The 18,237-nt window shown below is 32.5% G+C and overlaps 1 protein-coding gene across 51 annotated transcripts in view; it reads right to left on the minus strand.

The window, feature by feature from the left end:
* Nucleotides 1-18,237, minus strand: part of celf2 (cugbp, Elav-like family member 2) — a 430,922-nt gene that overhangs the window by 72,683 nt on the left and 340,002 nt on the right. For 50 of the 51 annotated variants that reach the window (XM_073945704.1, XM_073945681.1, XM_073945676.1 and 47 more), the window contains one exon: nucleotides 8,812-9,008. In XM_073945704.1, coding sequence (XP_073801805.1) covers nucleotides 8,812-9,008 — 197 coding nt within the window. 51 annotated transcript variants of the gene reach the window in all.

Below are 18,237 nucleotides of genomic sequence, written 5' to 3' on the forward strand. Positions count from 1 at the left end.
TTTTCTTTCCTAAATATAACAGTAACTAAATAATTAAAATAAGTAAAAATAAAATAACTTATTATAGAACAGTTACAAAATATACAATTACATATAAAAATTATTTAAATGTTGAAACAATACATTCATATGTTGAAATTCTCCCAAAAAGAGTACATATTTATTTTTATTAATTAATTAAACAACATAATATTAAAGTACATGCTCATTACATGCATATATTCAATATAAACCGATTGTTTGTGAATATTTTCCCAAAATAACAGATAAATAGTAACAGTAAAATTATATTATTTATGCATTCATGAATTTTCCGCATTTTCGCATTAGTCCTTATTTATCAGGGCTCGCCACAACGAAATGAACCGCCAATATTATTATTATATTATTTTATTCATTTATTTATTTTCTTTTTGGCTTAGTCTATTTATCAATCTGGGGTCGCCACAGCGGAATGAACCGCCAACTTGTCCAGCACATGTTTTACTGCAGCAGATGATTCAGAAATTATTCAGAATTATATTATATTATATTTATCATATTTAATATAATAAGTGTTAAATAAACAAATATTAAATACATAAATAAATAAAGAAAATAAATAAATAAATAAATAAGTTACATATTTGTTTAGTTTTTTTTTTTTTTTTACACCATGGCAAACTTTATTGTTTCTCATAAACAAGACTTAACCCCTTAAAACCACCTAAACCTATTAAATTCAATATATAATTTTACTTCTCAAGCAAAAAATGATCTCAGTTTAAGCATGTTCAGACATTTGTACTGGGGAAAAACAAAAACAACAAGTCAGGTTATCATATACATATCATATATCAAAACACATCAGAACATATTTGTAAGAAATTGTCTGCTTCTGGTTTCCATTTCATCCAACAACTTTCAATCAACAGGTGCCGACTATTTTTCTAAAAAAGGGAAAGCAGTCTTTCTGGGAAATCAAAACCGCCACTTTCATGACTCAATCAAATCTCGACAGATAAAAAGAAGCAGCTGCAGCATTTTACATCATATTTTGATCGAAAAAGTGTCACATTATGGAAGCACAACAGGCTGTGAATATTATCTTCATGTTCACTGTGCATGAAAATAACTTCAAAGCCAATTATTCACAGATTTCGTTTTTCATCTGTTATGAGAACGTCCATAAAATGCTATTATGTTTTGAAGCAAGTTATGACCTTAATACCATAAACACACACACAAATCTGTTAAAATACGTACATTTACCACTGACAAAAAAGATTCAAAGATGATTCCTTGTAAACAAATAAATTTAGTTGAAATTTACTAAATTAAATTTTTTGTTTAAATAAAACCATCTAAATTGCTTTGAAGAATTTTTTTTCCAGTTTATGAGTAAAAATAAATAAATAAATAAATAAAATAAGTATTTTAATAAGTAATTTATAATTGAATAAGTATGTGTTACTACTACTACTACTACTAATAATAATAATAAATATTATAATATTATTAATAGAGTTATAATTTATTTTGTCTTTCAAAGATTGGATAACATTTATTTCCAAATTCAAATAAAAATATTTCAATTTATTATTTGTTTATTTTTAAAAAAAAAAAATCAACAAAAATCTATAGAGATAAATGAAAAGTATTTCCCAGTACTAGAAAGGCATCCACTGTGTAAAATATGCCAGTGTAGCTGGTGGTTCATTCTGTTGTGGTGACCCCTGGTAAATCAGGGAGTGAGCCAAAGGAATGAATTAAAAGTAAATAAATAAATTCTAAATAAATAAATAAAACTAAATTAAAGTAAATTAAATATAAATTAAATACAAATAAATAAACAATTCACAACAAAACACAATGTTTATACAAAGTAAAAAAAATAGGAGAGCATTTAAAAATCCCTAGTTTCCCTGATTTAATGGATTTTTTATTTAGTGTGGGTTTGAGTTATTTGTTTTGGCCATTAAAAGGTTGAATAACATTTATTCCCAATTTCAAATACAGAATATTGCAATTTAGAGTTTTTTTTTTTTTTTTCTGAAAAATTACAAATTCAGTATGTAGAATTTATCTATTAGGATTAAGACATTCATTAAGGGCATCGCAGTGGCATTTGGCATTTCTGTGTGAAGCTTTTCTCCCCGTGGTAGTGTGGGTTTCCTCCAGGTGCTCCGGTCTCCCCACAGTCCAAAGACAAGCGGTACAGGTGAATTGAATAAGCAAATTTGGCCGTAGTATATGTGTGTAAATGCAAGAGTATATGTTTCCTAGTCATGGGTTGCGGCTGGAAAAGCATCCGCTGCGTAAAACATAGCTCGATAAGTTGGCGGTTCATTCCTCTGTGGCGACCCCTGATTAATAAGGGACTAAGCCAAAAAAAATGAATGAATGAATGAATGACTGAGTATATGAATTAGTGAATGAATGAATGAATGAATGAATGAATGAATGAAGGAAGGAAGGAAGGAATGAAGGAATTAATGACTGAAAGGGCATCTGCCAGTGTAGTTGCTGGTTTATTCTGCTGTGGTGACCCATGATAAATCAGAAAAAGCCAAAAGAAAATGAATGAGAGAATAAATAAAATTAAATAAATAAAAAATTAAAAAACAAAACTAAATAAAATACAATAAAATAAACAACAAAACACAAAGTTTATACAAAGTTTTACTTCATATTTTAAGCCAGCTTGATTATTGGAGGTTGAGATGACAAGAAAAGTTTAAGGCAATAGGGTTTTTTCACAGCGTTCTCTTTCCATCTATGACAAACTCTCCATTTCGTCTTCCATTTCCCTCCACATCCGACACATTTCAATCAACAGGTGCTGTTGGTTTTTCTAAAAAGCTAGCAGTCTTCAGGTCCAAAGGTGCCGCTTTCATCAAATCCTAACAGATAAAGCATTTTGCATCCCATTTCTGTTGAAGAAGGGTGACATTGTAGAAGCGCAACAGTCCTGTCTTCATGTTGACTGTAAATGAAAATGACTGGAGTGCCAATTATTTCAGTTTTGATCTGTTATACGAGACCGACCGCCCAATGCCCTCAAGTTATGGACTTAATATCATAAACGCGCACATATCTGTTAGAATCCATTTCAATACATTAACATAGCACGTCTGCATTTGGCCTTAGAGGACAAACACACACACACACACACACACACACACACACACACACACACACACACACACACACACACACTTGTATCATTCAGTGGCTGTGCAACGTGTCCGGGGACTGAAAGCGATGCACACACAAATGCATCCATTCATCTTGCGAGCGTGTAGGCGTGTGTGTGTGTGTGTGTGTGTGTGTGACGGACTTCAAAGGCAGACAGGAATACATCTTTACTAAAGAAGCCCAGCTGCTCAGGGCCATTTAGCCCTGGACTCGCTCTCGCATCGCTCAATCAACAAGGGACAGTCTGTGTGTGTGTGTGTGTGTATGTGTGAAGCACGGCTCTGATAAACAATTCCTGCTCTTCACCTCTGGGTGCATTTATATTCTGCTCCTCACACACACACACACACACAGGCGATCAGTGAGGTCGTCTGTTTCGGATGCACCTCCCCGCTGATATTCAGAGTATGGTGGCCCGACAGGGACACACACATGTGGGGTGCTGAACGTGACGTCCAGCTTTGAATCTTCATTCATTCATTCATTCATTCATTTTCTTTTCAGCTTAGTCCCTTCATTAATCAGGGGTCACCACAGCGCAATGAACCGCCAACTTATCCAGCATATGTTCTCCGCAGATCATAAATGTAAATGTAAATGTAAATTAGATTGTTTGCATTGTAATCTAGTTGTCTGCATTGTAATATTTGACTGCACGCATGATAGAATGCGATTGAAGACACTTGCTCTTTTTTTGTCCACCTTTACCCGGAAATCAGTGTGACATAACTCTAATGTGTTTTGGTATATTTATATGATTAGTATATGTCTGGGAACTGACATCAGGGATAATTTACGTTAAAATTATACTTGGTTTGGTTTATATTAATATTGCATATTGTGGAATGAATTTGATTTGTTAAACTAAAAACAAATGGAAAAAAAAACAAAAGACATGAATGAATGAACAAATAAATGTATTTATAAAAATGAATAATAAGCATAACTTTTAAGACTATATATATATATATATATATATATATATATATATATATATATATAATTTTATTAAATTATTTAAAATAAATTACCCACTACTTACAATTGATAACCTATGAAGTAAATAAATAACCTACTTGTGTTGTATTCATTTGTGGGCAGATATTAAACTAGCTGTATTAAACTAGCCAGCCGCATAGATGCAAAGTCACCAAAAATAAAAGTGTGTGTGTATGTGTGTGTGAGTGTGACTTTGACCAAGATCTTAGGTCATCAAACAATGAGTGTATATGTTGCTTTAGGACACATCAAATTAAGTCCAGTTCCCGGGCACTCTTCTGTAAATAAAATCCAGCGAATAATTGATAATTTCAAAAGATATATAAAACGATCCTCCATTAAAGAAACATGTCCAAAACAAATTGTTTCTAATTGTCAGACACCACAGGGAAAGACACAGCAAGTTAATGCTCAATCTTTCAATACTGTCTAATTTAAAAGTCGGAGCCACACGCGGGCGACCTTTACCTAAATGAAAATGGGTTGGAGTGGCACTGAAGGCTAGCGTTGGCCATTACTGAGGCCTTGATGAAGCCGGACCTGAGTGAACTGAGCTACAGGAGCACTCAATCGGCCGTCTGAAAGCCAATCACACACCTCGCTCCGACAGTGACGCCCGAGTCCAGGACTTGAGTAATGCTCACCCACTCGGCCCTGACTCATCCTCCATATAAGAGCGAGAGGACGGCGGCACTGCCAGCGTCTACATGCCATCTTCCTGTCTGAGTGTTAACAACTCCACAGAAGCGAGGTTCACGCCTACGCTTGAGCGCTATTCTGAAACCCAGAAAGCCGTTCGCTGCTCGCTGTCTGCAGCCCACGCCAAAACTCAACCTCATAAGCAGACATGTAATGCTGGAAGATCACCTGCCGTGATAATTAACACTATATACATTATTATGGCGATTACTGATCATTTTACAATGTGGTTCCAAAACAGTAAGAGTTTTTTCTTCTGTTGAATATCTGAAGAAAATATTTTGAGGAATGTTTGAGGACAACCGACACTGTTGACATAAATGGAATCAAAAACAATTACTATAAAAGTCAATATCTATGTTTCCATCAAATTCTTAGAAAGCATAACAGCTATCAAGAGATGAGTAACTGTGTTCACATTAAGTCTAGAACTACACACTTGAAATGAAAGGTTCTTTATTTCCATTGAGGGTTCCCAGAATAAACTGAACAAAACCTTGGCAGAACTAAAGGTTATTTATTATAGAAAATGTAAATTAGTGATTAGTAAAATGTTCTTTAAGCTAAGAAAAGACAATATGTTTTTTCAATAGCATTGCTGTGAAAAATCCATTTTAGTGTTGTACAGTAACCAGCATGTTCACACAACCAACAAACTGTTTTTATCCACAATTTCATGTAGACGTGATGATAAAAAGTGAATATTTGAAAAAGCAGCTCAGGAATGTTTTGGAAAATAAAAAGTACCTTGTTATTTGAAAAAATAATTGGTTTACTTGTAATCTGTTGCCACCAACTTCCAATAGAAAATGTCAAATTTTGTATTTGTTAAAAGAGCATTTGAGCAAACAATTTATTATAATACATGAATGAATGACTGACTGACTGAATGAATGAATAAATAAATGAATGAATGAATGAATGAATGAATGAAAACAACTTAAGAGGAAGTCAGACATAAGCTACAGTGTATCAAACTTCAGATATTACAAAAAGTAGCTCAGGTATATTCTTCCAAAGTAAAAACAAATTATGTGTTTTTTTTGTTACTTATAAAAAAGTATTTGGATTACTTGTAATGGATTACCCCCAACACTACTCAGTTTTCAAACAGCATTTTAGAGATGGGATATTAGGAAGATGTGGATCTTCTTCTTGTAAAAAAGCAAGGCAAAAACAGACCTACAGAAAATGAAGACTCAAAACAAGAAGTCCCATGCTCAAGCTATAATGGATGCCACATGTGAGCAGCGTAATGATCAGATATTTCAGTCAATAACAAAAAATAATGCGCTACTTGGGGAAAAAAGTAATGCAATTACTTGTAAACTGTTGCCCCAAACACCGGCAGCTTTGCGATGGAATAATCAAAGAATGCATGTGTGAATGAATGAAGCAACAAAAACAGATTAAATAAAAAAGTAATGTGTTACCTTTAATGCATTACACCCCAACATTACTATTATATTAGAATATTAGAAAGGTATGGATGAACAAAGCAAGGCAAAAACAGATCTACAGGATATTAAGAGTCAAAGCAAGAAGTCAGGTGCTCAAGCTATAATGCATGAAAAATGTGAGCAGTGTAATGATTATGTGAAAAAAGTAGGTCAGATATCTTCATCAATTAAAAAAAAAGTGCTACTTGAGAAAGTAATCGTATTACTTGTAATCCGTTGACCCAAACACAGACAGCTTTTAAAACAACTTTTTTTGAGATGGAATGATAAAACAATATATGAATAAATGAATGAATGAATGAGTTAATTAATGAATGAATAAAGCAACAAAAACAGATTCAATTAAAATAAAATGTAATGTGTTACTTGTTACTTTTAAAAAAAGTTATTAGATTACTTGTAAAAGCTACTGACACATGGAATATTAGAAAGATTTGGATGATGAAAGCATGGCAAAAACAGACCTACAGGAAATGAAAAATCAAAATAGGAAGTCAGAAAGTCAGAAAAATAATGCGCTACTTAGAAAAAAAGCAATGTAATTATTTGTAATTCGTTGCCTTAAACACTGGCAGTTTTAAAAGCAGTTTTTTTTTTGCGATGGAATAATAAAACAATATAAATATGAATGAATGAAGCAACAGTAACAGATTAAATTTTAAAAAGTAATGTGCTACTTGTTACTTTTAAAAAAGTAATCAGATTACTTTTAATGCATTACCCCAACACTACTCGGTTTTGAAACAGCAATTGAGAAATGGAATATTAGAAAGATTTGGATGACAAAAGGAAGGCAAAAACAGACCTACAGGAAATGAAGAATCAAAACAGGAAGACACATGCTTAAGCTATAACTCATAACACATGAGGAGAGGAATGCTTATGTGAAAGAGATAGGTTACATATTGTATTGTCAACTAAACAATGATTGCGTTACTCCAAAAAAGTATCAGATTACTTGTAATCCGTTGCCCCAAACACTGATCGTTTTAAAAAAATGTTGTTTTTTTGCAGTGGAATAATAAAACAATGAATGAAAGAATGACTCACTGAATGAATGAATGAATGAAGCAACAACAAAAGAAAAAAAAGTGTTACTTGTTACTTTAAAAAAAGTAATCAGATTACTTTTAATGCATTACCCCCAACACTAAACTGCTATTGAGAGATGGAACATTTGAAAGATATAGATGGACAAAGCAAGGCAAAAACAGACATACAGAAAATGATGAATCAAAGAAGGAAATCAGGTGCTTAAACTATACCATATGAAACATGTAAGCAGCGTAATGATTATGTGAAAAAGTAGATCAGATATTTCAGTCAATAAAAAAAAAATGTATACACTACTTGTAAAAAAAAGTAATCTGACTACTTGTAATCCGTTGTCTTAAACACTGGCATTTTTAAAAGCAGCATTTTTTGTGATGGAATAACAAAACAATATTAATATGTATAAAGCAACAAAAACAGATTCGCTAAAAATGTAATGTGTTAAGCCTGGTTTATACTTCTGCGTCAAGTGACCGGCGCAACTCACGGCGCAGGCAACGCGCGTGGCTGTGCATTTATACTTCTGCGCGCTGTCTCCGTTGGTCTGCATTAACACTTCCGAAACGCTAGTTGGCAGTGAGGTGTAAATGTTCCTCTGTGTCAAGTTTCTTCGCTTCTGTTTTGCTATTCTGAACACTTCCTGGATGTACAAGTGACTCAAACTCGCTCATTTTGAGGCAGGAACCGGCGGACGTGCAACAACTTTAACCATGAGGTAAACACAGAACAAAACTTTCCATCCGGAGCTCCTTCACGGGACTCCACACTTGTAAACAATCGCTCGCGCCATTCGCGCGGCTCTCGGTCCCGCCCAGACTCGTCGGCGCTAGCAAGCCGACCAATCACAGAGCTTGCGCTACGCGTTGTTGCGACGTGTAGTTAGAATTTTTGAGAGGTGCACGTCAGTGACGGCGACGGCCACGGCGATGGGCTATGCGTCAGCGCCGTAGCATACGCCGGTGTTTGACGCAGAAGTATAAATCAGCCTTTACTTGTTACTTTTAAAAAAAGTAATCGGATTACTTTTAATGCATTACCCCAACACTACTGATAGATGGAATATTAGAAAGATTTGGATGACAAAAGCATGGCAAAAACAGAGCTACAGGAAATAAAGAATCAAAACAGGAAGTCAGATGCTTAAGCTATAACACATGACACATGTGAGCTTTGTAATGTTTATATGAAAAAAAAGTCTGATATTTTCGTTCATTAAAATAATGCACTACTTGAAAAAAGTAATCCAATTATTTGTAATGTGTAACCCCAACTCAACCTTTTTAAAAAGATGGAATAATAAGCGACACAAAGACATACAGGAAATGAGAAATCAAAACAGGAAGTCATAGGCTCAAGCTTTAACACAGTACACATGTGAGCAGGTCTACATGTGTGATGCATAAAGACAAGAAACGTGCTCTACCTTTGCTCTGTGGTGGGTTCTGGCTGCGGTCTCGCAGTATGTTGATCTGGTAAACGGCTCCGTACGGCTCAAACAGCTCCTTTAACTCTTTCTCGGACCAGGAGCGAGGAATCTGACCCACGAACATCTTAATGGCGTCCGGATCAGGCTGGTCTGAATGCTCCAGAGCGCCGTTCATCTTCCCAGCTGTACCGTTACTGCAAAGACAGAAGAAATAAATGAGCGTTAAATGTGAAAACGGTGGTCTGGAAAATGGCGGGTGAAAAGGGTTGGTCTCGGAGCTCACAGCGAGAGTGAATTTGGGCCGGACAGATCGACAACTGCTCCTCATTAAAGCAGGAAGACAGTGAGACACAAGCGCTGATTAAAATCACAACAGTGTTATTACACTCAGCATGTGTGCGCTATTGTGTTTACAGTCCTGAGCAGGTACATTTCTGAGGCTGCCACGAGTTTGGTGGATAATAGCAGACGGTCCTCAGTTCATAAAACTAAACAAAATGGAAGTTTTCAATGGTCGCCAACAAAGGAGGCACTGATAAATGAGACAATTATAAAAAATACACTCTTTAATTTTTTAAGATTACTAACCTTAACACACATCTGTTCAGCTATGACTTTACTGAATAAGCACTGTGCTACGTCCAATAGATCAGACTATTACAGTATGTCTTTCTTCTATTTTTCTTTCCTTTAAAACTTGTTTTAACACATTTTAATCAGTTTATTCTTTGTTGTCTTTATTTTCCTATACTTGTATTTTATGCTTCTTTTATTATTGTTTTACAAATTCACTACATATATATATATATATATATATATATATATATATATATATATATATATATATATATATATATATATATATATAAACGTGCCTTGTCAAAGATACACTAAACTGTTTTTTTTTTTTGCAACATTTTTTTTAGTTCATCTCATTACTATGTCATTCAAAATATGTATATAAAGCAGAACATTTTAAATGACAAACATTTCCAAAACATAAAAAAAAGGTGATTTTTGAAGTGATTTGAATGCATCAAGTAGACTTTCATTGTCAGCGCATTACTGAAAACACAATTTTGTGTTTCTTTGTTTGTTTATGGGTCAAAAACTATGTAAGTGGATCAACAATTTATGTGTGTAATGTATTTTATCTATGTATTTAAAATGCATTTAATTTGATATAATTAGAAAGCATACGAATTTTAAGTAAAGAGACCATCTTAAACAGATGGTTCACTAAAAACAACGAGTTTCTAAACCTTTATATCCTTATATACACAAAACGATATGTCCAGATGAATGTTGGGAAAAAGTGGTCATTGATACCCATATTAAGAACAAAAATGGTAGGAACTATAGGAAAAAAATACTATAGGATTCATCAGTTGTTTGTTTATTTATTTATTTACTGAATTCTTCAGTATATCTTTGAGGTGAATAAAAAAATAAATATATACTGAGAGAATTACAATGTGTGGGTGAATACGTTTAATGTTTTTTTCTAAACCTTTTGAACAAAAAGATATCTTCGGACGAATGTTAGAAAAAAAAAGCAGTCATTGACAATTATAATAGGAACAAAAAATTGTAGGAACAAAAAAATACTAAAGGATTCAACAGCTGTTTTTTTCTTTTAATTTATTTCTTAAATTTTTTCCCCCAGTATTATTCAGTACATCTTCCTGGTGGCTGGAAGATGACTATATAGTGAGAGAATTCAAATTTTTGGGTGAACTCTCGTGTTTAAGGTTATTTTTGTGAATGTAAACAGTATAAAAAAAATTAAGAAACCAGCTAAAAAAATGCTGAATTTAAAGAAAATATTTTACTGAAACCCTTAACTGCTGACACTGAATATATTTCACTTAAACACTGAATATATATATATATAAATTATAAATAGTTAAAAAAGTTAAAAAAAAATTAAAAAATAGGAAACAAAATTTCAAGTTGCATTACCCTTTCCTGTTTCTGATACTTGAAAACGGGCTAAATTATAGTTTGTGGTATTTGACAGCATGTGAAAACTCAGACCTCACCATCCTTTTCAACTCTTCTATCCGAATGCACCAAAAATCTTGACCGGCTAAATTGTCTAAACTGAGCTGGATCAGTGTGTGACCTCCAGACGCTCATGTTGCCGGTTCAGCGAGTTCATGAGGAATTTCAGCCGCTTGTTTCACTTCCACATCAGAGCTCTGAGTGAGAGAAATATCGACCCCGAACATGCTCACATTTCCTTCTTTACCAGCCAACAAACAACAAAACCACCCAGAAATAATAATAAAAAACTGCCTCAGCAGGACTGTCTACAAGATTTAATATTAAGTTTGCTTTGCTGATCGAAGGCCAACCTGCCTGTTGCCCTTCAAATGATATGAAAATGAAGAAACATCAGATAAATAAACGCTTCTCTGCTCATAAGCATTTTCTCATGAGATTAATTATCGCAGTAAGTATTCTTTGAGTAAAGTCTTCAAGAAAAGCACTAGAATTTCTTCTCTTATAAGTGTGCTTCACTCCAAGGACATTTTGATGTAAATTAAGCACTATTTTCTGTATCAAAGGAATCAGATTTTTTTTTTATTCGGTATAAACTGTGCTGGTCTGACAGTGTCATGCTAATTAATCTGGTTTAGGAAATAAGTAGATTTGACGAATTAAATATGAAAACAAAAGAGATTTAAAAAATTAAATGACAAAATTAATTAAAAAAATTTATCAATCAAATAAATAAGATAAAAAATATATTTTATTTTACTCATTTTAATGAATATAAAAAAGAATAAATTAAAGAATAAAGAATAAATGAATGAATGAATGAATGAATGAATAAATGAAGTTAATTAATTTAAAACTTAATAGATGTTGAAGGATAGATATAGATATATTTAGATATTTGGACTATAAAAGCATTTCTATTTATTTATTTATTTTTGCAGTGCAGGCAAATCCATTTTGCAGTATGTCAAATAATAATTTTACATTTTAATAACAACAAAGCACAAAAATTAATGAATTTAATCATGTATTTTATAATTAAATGGTAATTAAATGATACATATGTAAAATACTACTACTACTACTACTACTAATATTAATAATAATAATAATAATAATAATAATAATAATATTAATAAAAACAGAACTCAATGATTAATAAATACAGCAAAAAAGTCTCAGAGAGAAGGTGTACACCTAAAAAGATTTTAGGTTAAGAGACAAATTAAAACAAGTACAAACCTAACAAATAACTCTATAAATTAGGGCTGCACAATATACAACATTGCAATATTTAGTTTTCCATCAATATACAGTAAATTACGATATGAAATATATTACACCAAATGGATTTCTGTAAAGAATTCACCATTTCAGAAGGTTATAGTGGAGATACAATATATATATATATATATATATATATATATATATATATATATATATATATATATATATATATATATAGGTCTTAATGACAGTTAGACAAAACTATTAAAAGAAATTGAATGTAAAATGACACTTGGCAGTCTTCACCATTTCCGCAGATGTTTAGCTTATCATTGAGTCTATTTATTTACTTGTGTAAATGTGTGTAAATTATATTTATTTAGATTTGAAATTAATTACAGTAATATGATTGACTAATATAAAATGTTCATATAATTTATTTACCATACAGTTTGTGAGGTAATATTTTCTGTCTTTTAGTGGATATATTATTTGTGAGACTTGCTTTGTTTACAAATAAGTGGATCTGGTTGGATTTGCATTGTAGACATGAAATAAAAGTTAAAAAGGTATTTTTTATTTGTTGAATTAAGTTATTAGTTACCATAATCCCAAAAATCATTCCACATAAATCCACAATTGTACAAAATTCTGCACAGAAATAGCAAAACATGATTCTGCAGATTCTGTCTGGAACTAACAATAAGTCACAATTGACATTGCAGATCCAGCGATGTGACTACTGCGGATGTGCACATTGCGATATCAATGATGAAACGATATGCTGTGCAGCCCTACTGTACATGTATTTGTAAACATGTATTTATGTAAAAATAAAGTAAAAAAAATGATATAAATATTATGACTACAGCAATGTCAAACAACTCAAACAGGCACAATCCATCCTATGATCCCTATACTGACATTTTCACTAACTACAGCCACATTTACAGATTACAAGTGGAAGCAGCCTTAAAGAAACATCAATTAGACTTAAAAAAAAGTCAATTAGTTAATCTGCAAGCCTCATTTCTCTGTAAAGTGATGAAGTGATTTGAAAAACACAAGGCCTGGAATGAAACAGCAGAAAGACAGAAAGCGCCACAGACCTCTGAACTCGATTCATCCATCTCTTGCAGAAAGAGCCTATTCTCTCTGCGGAGACGCCCAAGTCTTTCAGAGACTTAAAGGACATTCCTGGACACGCCGCGGGGTCACGGAAACCCCCAACCTTAAATTAATGTCTCGACAGAGACCCTTGCCACCAAACACACAACAGCAATGCAGGAAAGAGAAAGAGACGGCACTGCGAGTGTCAGGCTATGTGTGTTTGTCTGTGTGTGTGTGTGTGTAAGTGCATGTGTATTTGTGTGTGTGTGTCACAATTGTTAATTGTTTGGTTTGACAAGGCCCGACTGCAGGAATACAAAGGCACAAGTCACTGGAAGCCTGTAACAGTGTGCTGGAGGACACACACACACATATACAGACAGAGAAAGAAAGAGGGAGAGAGAGGGCATAACATTTAAAAGCTGAACAATGATTTGAGAAAGTTTTGAATTTATGGAATTTCATGACGTTTGGTTTCTGTTAATGGCTTTTGCACATTTACATCATTTTAAAGTGTAGACAAAACATTAAAAAAATTATTATTAATAATAAAAAATTACATTGCAAAAGGTCTAAAGTTTAAATGAATTAACCAAATAAGTAAATGAACAAAAAAGCATATACAAAAACTATTTCTTCACTGGGGTCAGAAAGATTTTTACATTATTATTATTATTATTATTATTATTATTATTATTATTATTATTATTATTATTATTATCATCATCATTATTATTATGCTTTTAATTAGAAAAGTCACTAATAACTATTAACTGTGACAGTTGTGATATTTGCATCTCCATAAAATCTAATAAGCAATTTTTACATCGGGGTCCCCGACACCTTTTTTGATGTTGTATGTGCTACTTGCAGTGTGATTCTGTATTTGCATTTGTTGTGAGTATTTTCATGTATGTGTTTAGTCAGAGATTGATGAATTAATTTTTAATATTTGCATCTCCATAAAATCTAATAAACAAATTATAAACTTTTGAGGGGGTTCCCCGACACTATTTCATTGTGGTCTGTGCTATTTACAGTGCATTTTTGTATTTGCATGTGTTGTGAGTATTTTCAGCCATTGTAATCTATAAATACAATCATAGTTAATGTCACATACATATGTTGTAGAAAAATATTAAATAAAAATTCAAAAAAAGAGAGAAAGAAAAAACTGAAAAATGTTAAAATTTTGTAGGTTGTAATTGTTTTTTGTAATATTTTGCTTGAATTTAATTGTATTCTTTTTCAATTTCTAAATATGTTTGGTGGCTAAAATATTATTTTAATAAATATATCTTAATAAATCTGTTTTGATTAAGTGCATCAAAATACTTTGCCTATATTCATTCAGATATGGATACAAATATTAATTTTCAAATTATGCTGAGCACTGTGTGTATATATATATATATATATATATATATATATATATATATATATATATATATATATATATATATATATATATATATATATATAATCTTGCAAAGAAGTTACAGTTATCATAAAAATATTGAGTGTCAGCTGTTTTAACAATGATTATAATATAAAATGCTCCATCAGCATTTCTAATGCAAGTACTGGATACTGGATTAAGGCTAAAAATAGTCCCATTGCAAGAATAAACTTCATATTAGGCATATTTGAAGCACAAATGATTTTTTGACACATTAAAAGACTCTATTTTTGGAAGTCTCAAAAATACTAATTATTTGTCATATAAATACTTTATATTTTTTCTAATATTCTTTAAAGCACTAGATTTGAGCCATTTTTAAGAATTCCAGCTAAGAATAAGTTTGTTGTTTCCTTTTAAACATAAATATACAGTTGAAGTCAGAATTATTAGATTCGGATCTATTAATCATTACGTTATAGAGATTCTGATCTAATAATTATTAGATTATTAGATTAGAATTATTAGATACTGTGAAAATGTCCGTGCTCTGGAAATCATAATTTGGGACATATTTAAAAAAGAAAAAAGAAAATCAAAGGGTTAATAATTCTGAAGAAAATGTTATGCTCAATGACAAATGAATATCATTTCACATTTGACTTACAAACATTCTAAAAACACTGAAACGTTCAATTCATGAAACAATAGTTCACTCAAAACTGAAAAATAGTTTACCCATCCTCCAATTGTTCCAAACCTGTTTGAGTTTCTTTCTTCAGTTAAATGCAAAAGAAGATTTGAAGAAGTTTGGGGTTGAAAAAAACTGACTTCCATAGTATTTTGTGATCTTACAATGTATGTCAACTTCCAAAATTCTACAGCAGCGGTGCTCAACCCTGTTCCTGGAGATCTACCTTCCTGTACAGTTTAGCTCCAACGCTGATTAAACACACCTGAACCAATTAATAAGGACCTGAACAGCACTTGATAATTACAAGCAGGTGTGTTTGAGATGGGTTGCAACTGAAATCTGCAGAAAGGTAGAGCTTCAGGAACAGGGTTGGTCACCCCTGTTTAACAGGATTGCTTGTTTTGTTTTCAACAGAAGAAAGAAATTCATAAATGTTTACAATCCCTTCAAGGAAATAATGATTTCATAGGGAAACTGTCCCTTTAAATTCGACAATTTAATAGCATTAAATAAGCTTCCCATACCAATAAAGAAAAGTTAATTTAATTTGATGCCAAACAACACAATAGAACTCCTCATCTTTGACCAACAAACAGAAAACCTCGATGAAGCACCACAATTCAGTTACATTATTTAAATCTTTAATGAAATCCTTAGGGAAGTGGAGTCATTATGTGAAATTATAATCATTAAACTCTCTGTCAAGGCTAATGGAGAGTTTAAACACACTGTCCTCTACCTGAACATCTTTCATTCCCTCTTCTGTGCCCACAAGAGAAAGAACCGAACTTGAGGTGAAAATAAAAGTGTGTGTGTGTGTGTGTGTGTGTGTTTGTCTGTGTGAATGTAAGTCCTGAGGCTCAGATTAAGTTGTCAAGTGGATCCACTGCTGCCACAGCCTTCCTTCTCTCTCTTCTTCTTCTTCTTTCTATCCACTTCCCTCTCAATTTGAGTCAATTGTCTGCCTTAATGGCTTAACTAGACCTTCCATCAGCCTGGACTGCTCTTAACGTGTGTGTGTGGGGGGGTGCATGTGTGTGTGAGGATTGCTGATGTAAGGATGTCTGCAGGTTAACACACACATGCACACTCACAGGTACTTAGAAACAAGCACAATAAAAAAGCGCATGCAGGCCAATTGGCTGTGCTTGTGAAGACAGTGTGACTGCTCATGTAAACAGTGCTGTAGGGATCATGACTGGAGACAGAGACAGACTCAGCAACTTTCGTATAAGCTTGATTAGCCTTCAGAGCATGAATTCAAACATGTCTTTTGCAGCTTGTTCAAACTACCTATTTAACATGAGCTGAAACAACACAATTCCTAAGCTTTTTTGAGGGTGAAAACTTAATTGTTCTATGTTCAATCCACTTAAACTTGTAGAAAGAAAACATTAAGCTAACGTAATTTAACTGTGTTGTGACAACATAAAAGGAATTTTCTGCAAACCAGAATTTTTACAGTGTATATGGAGTTTTTAAATAATTTATTAATATGCATTTGGAATAGTTTGAAATTAATATAATATATATTGAAATTAATATAATATATAATGAAATTAATTAATATATATATATATATATATATATATATATATATATATATATATATATATATATATATATATATATATATATATATATATATATATATATATATACATACACCATGTCTCAAAATATTCTAAGCAAAATTAATTCTGTCACAAATTCGTCAAAATACCTTCAACTTTAATTGTATTTTGTAATTAGATGGCAAATACATGAAATTATATGATATGTATACGTTTTCGACCTCACAAGATTTCTATCACCGCAGTACCTTGGTAAACAATAAACATTGACAGAACGCTATAATATTATTTGCAAACTAAATTAGCACAAGCAGAAATAAAGCAAGGTTTACATATTGGAGTCATTAACAGGGCATATGTAAACGGACTTTTAATTTTCAACCAGCCAGCCCGACGGCTTCCAGTCTTTCCATTACAAAATCGCCAGATTTAAGATCTGTTTTCTTTACAAATCAGTGATCTTAACTGCCTAATAGATATCTGATATAAAGTGGGCCTCAGACCGGACAAGAAGCACTGTATTAAATTAAACTTTTTTTCACGCAATCTCATTAAAATATGACAATATATTTTACCTCAGTATCTTCAACAGAGTTTTAGCAATAACTTGCTGCTCCTGATGGCTCTAGCGGTTACACAGTCTATCATCTTCTTTTACGCGTGAACAACTAAATGAATGCTTACATTTATTTAACTGAGTGTATTTTAATTATATTACAATGTCGATGCTGAGAAAGGAACCTTATAATATTTAAAACAGTCATAGAAACCTTCTATCAGGAGTTAACTGTTGGCCTATCAATTTTTCGCCCAGTAATTCAAATAGGGCTGCACGATATTGGAAAAAGTGGTAATGTGCTAATGATTTTGACTTCAAATAGACGTCTAATATATCTGTGTTCTTCATTAGCTAAAATCTCTCTGGCACTTCAAAGTATATCAAATAGCACACAAACGGTAAGGTGAGATTTAATACAGTTATACAAAAATGCAGTGTTAAAGACATGAGCTGATAGGTAGCGAAAAATGCAAGGAGACTGTGAAAATCAAACTCATTTGGATACAAAATCCCTCTCCCAGCCATTCCACACACATTAGTTGACAGGCAGCTGAGGGGAAGTGGCAAACCTGTAATTTCCTCACTTTAAAAAAAGAGCACAGCTGACAAGCGTGCGCGTAAGTGTGTGTGTTGAGAAAAAAAAGTGTATCCAGAAAGTGATTTTTATTTATTTTTCCACTCATCAGTAGAATTTAACAGCTGTTCAGTCCTTGTGTCTCTCTCTCTCTCTCTCTTACTCTCTCTCTCTCGCTGGCGACAGGTGACGCTTTAATTCCACTCATCAGTTAAGCTTTATGATCCTAATTAATCTCATTGGTCATAAAAACAAGGCGTTCTGCTCAGAGCGCTGAAAAAT

The sequence above is a fragment of the Danio rerio genome, chromosome 4 (genome assembly GCF_049306965.1).
Source record: "Danio rerio strain Tuebingen ecotype United States chromosome 4, GRCz12tu, whole genome shotgun sequence".
Classification (NCBI taxonomy): domain Eukaryota; kingdom Metazoa; phylum Chordata; class Actinopteri; order Cypriniformes; family Danionidae; genus Danio; species Danio rerio.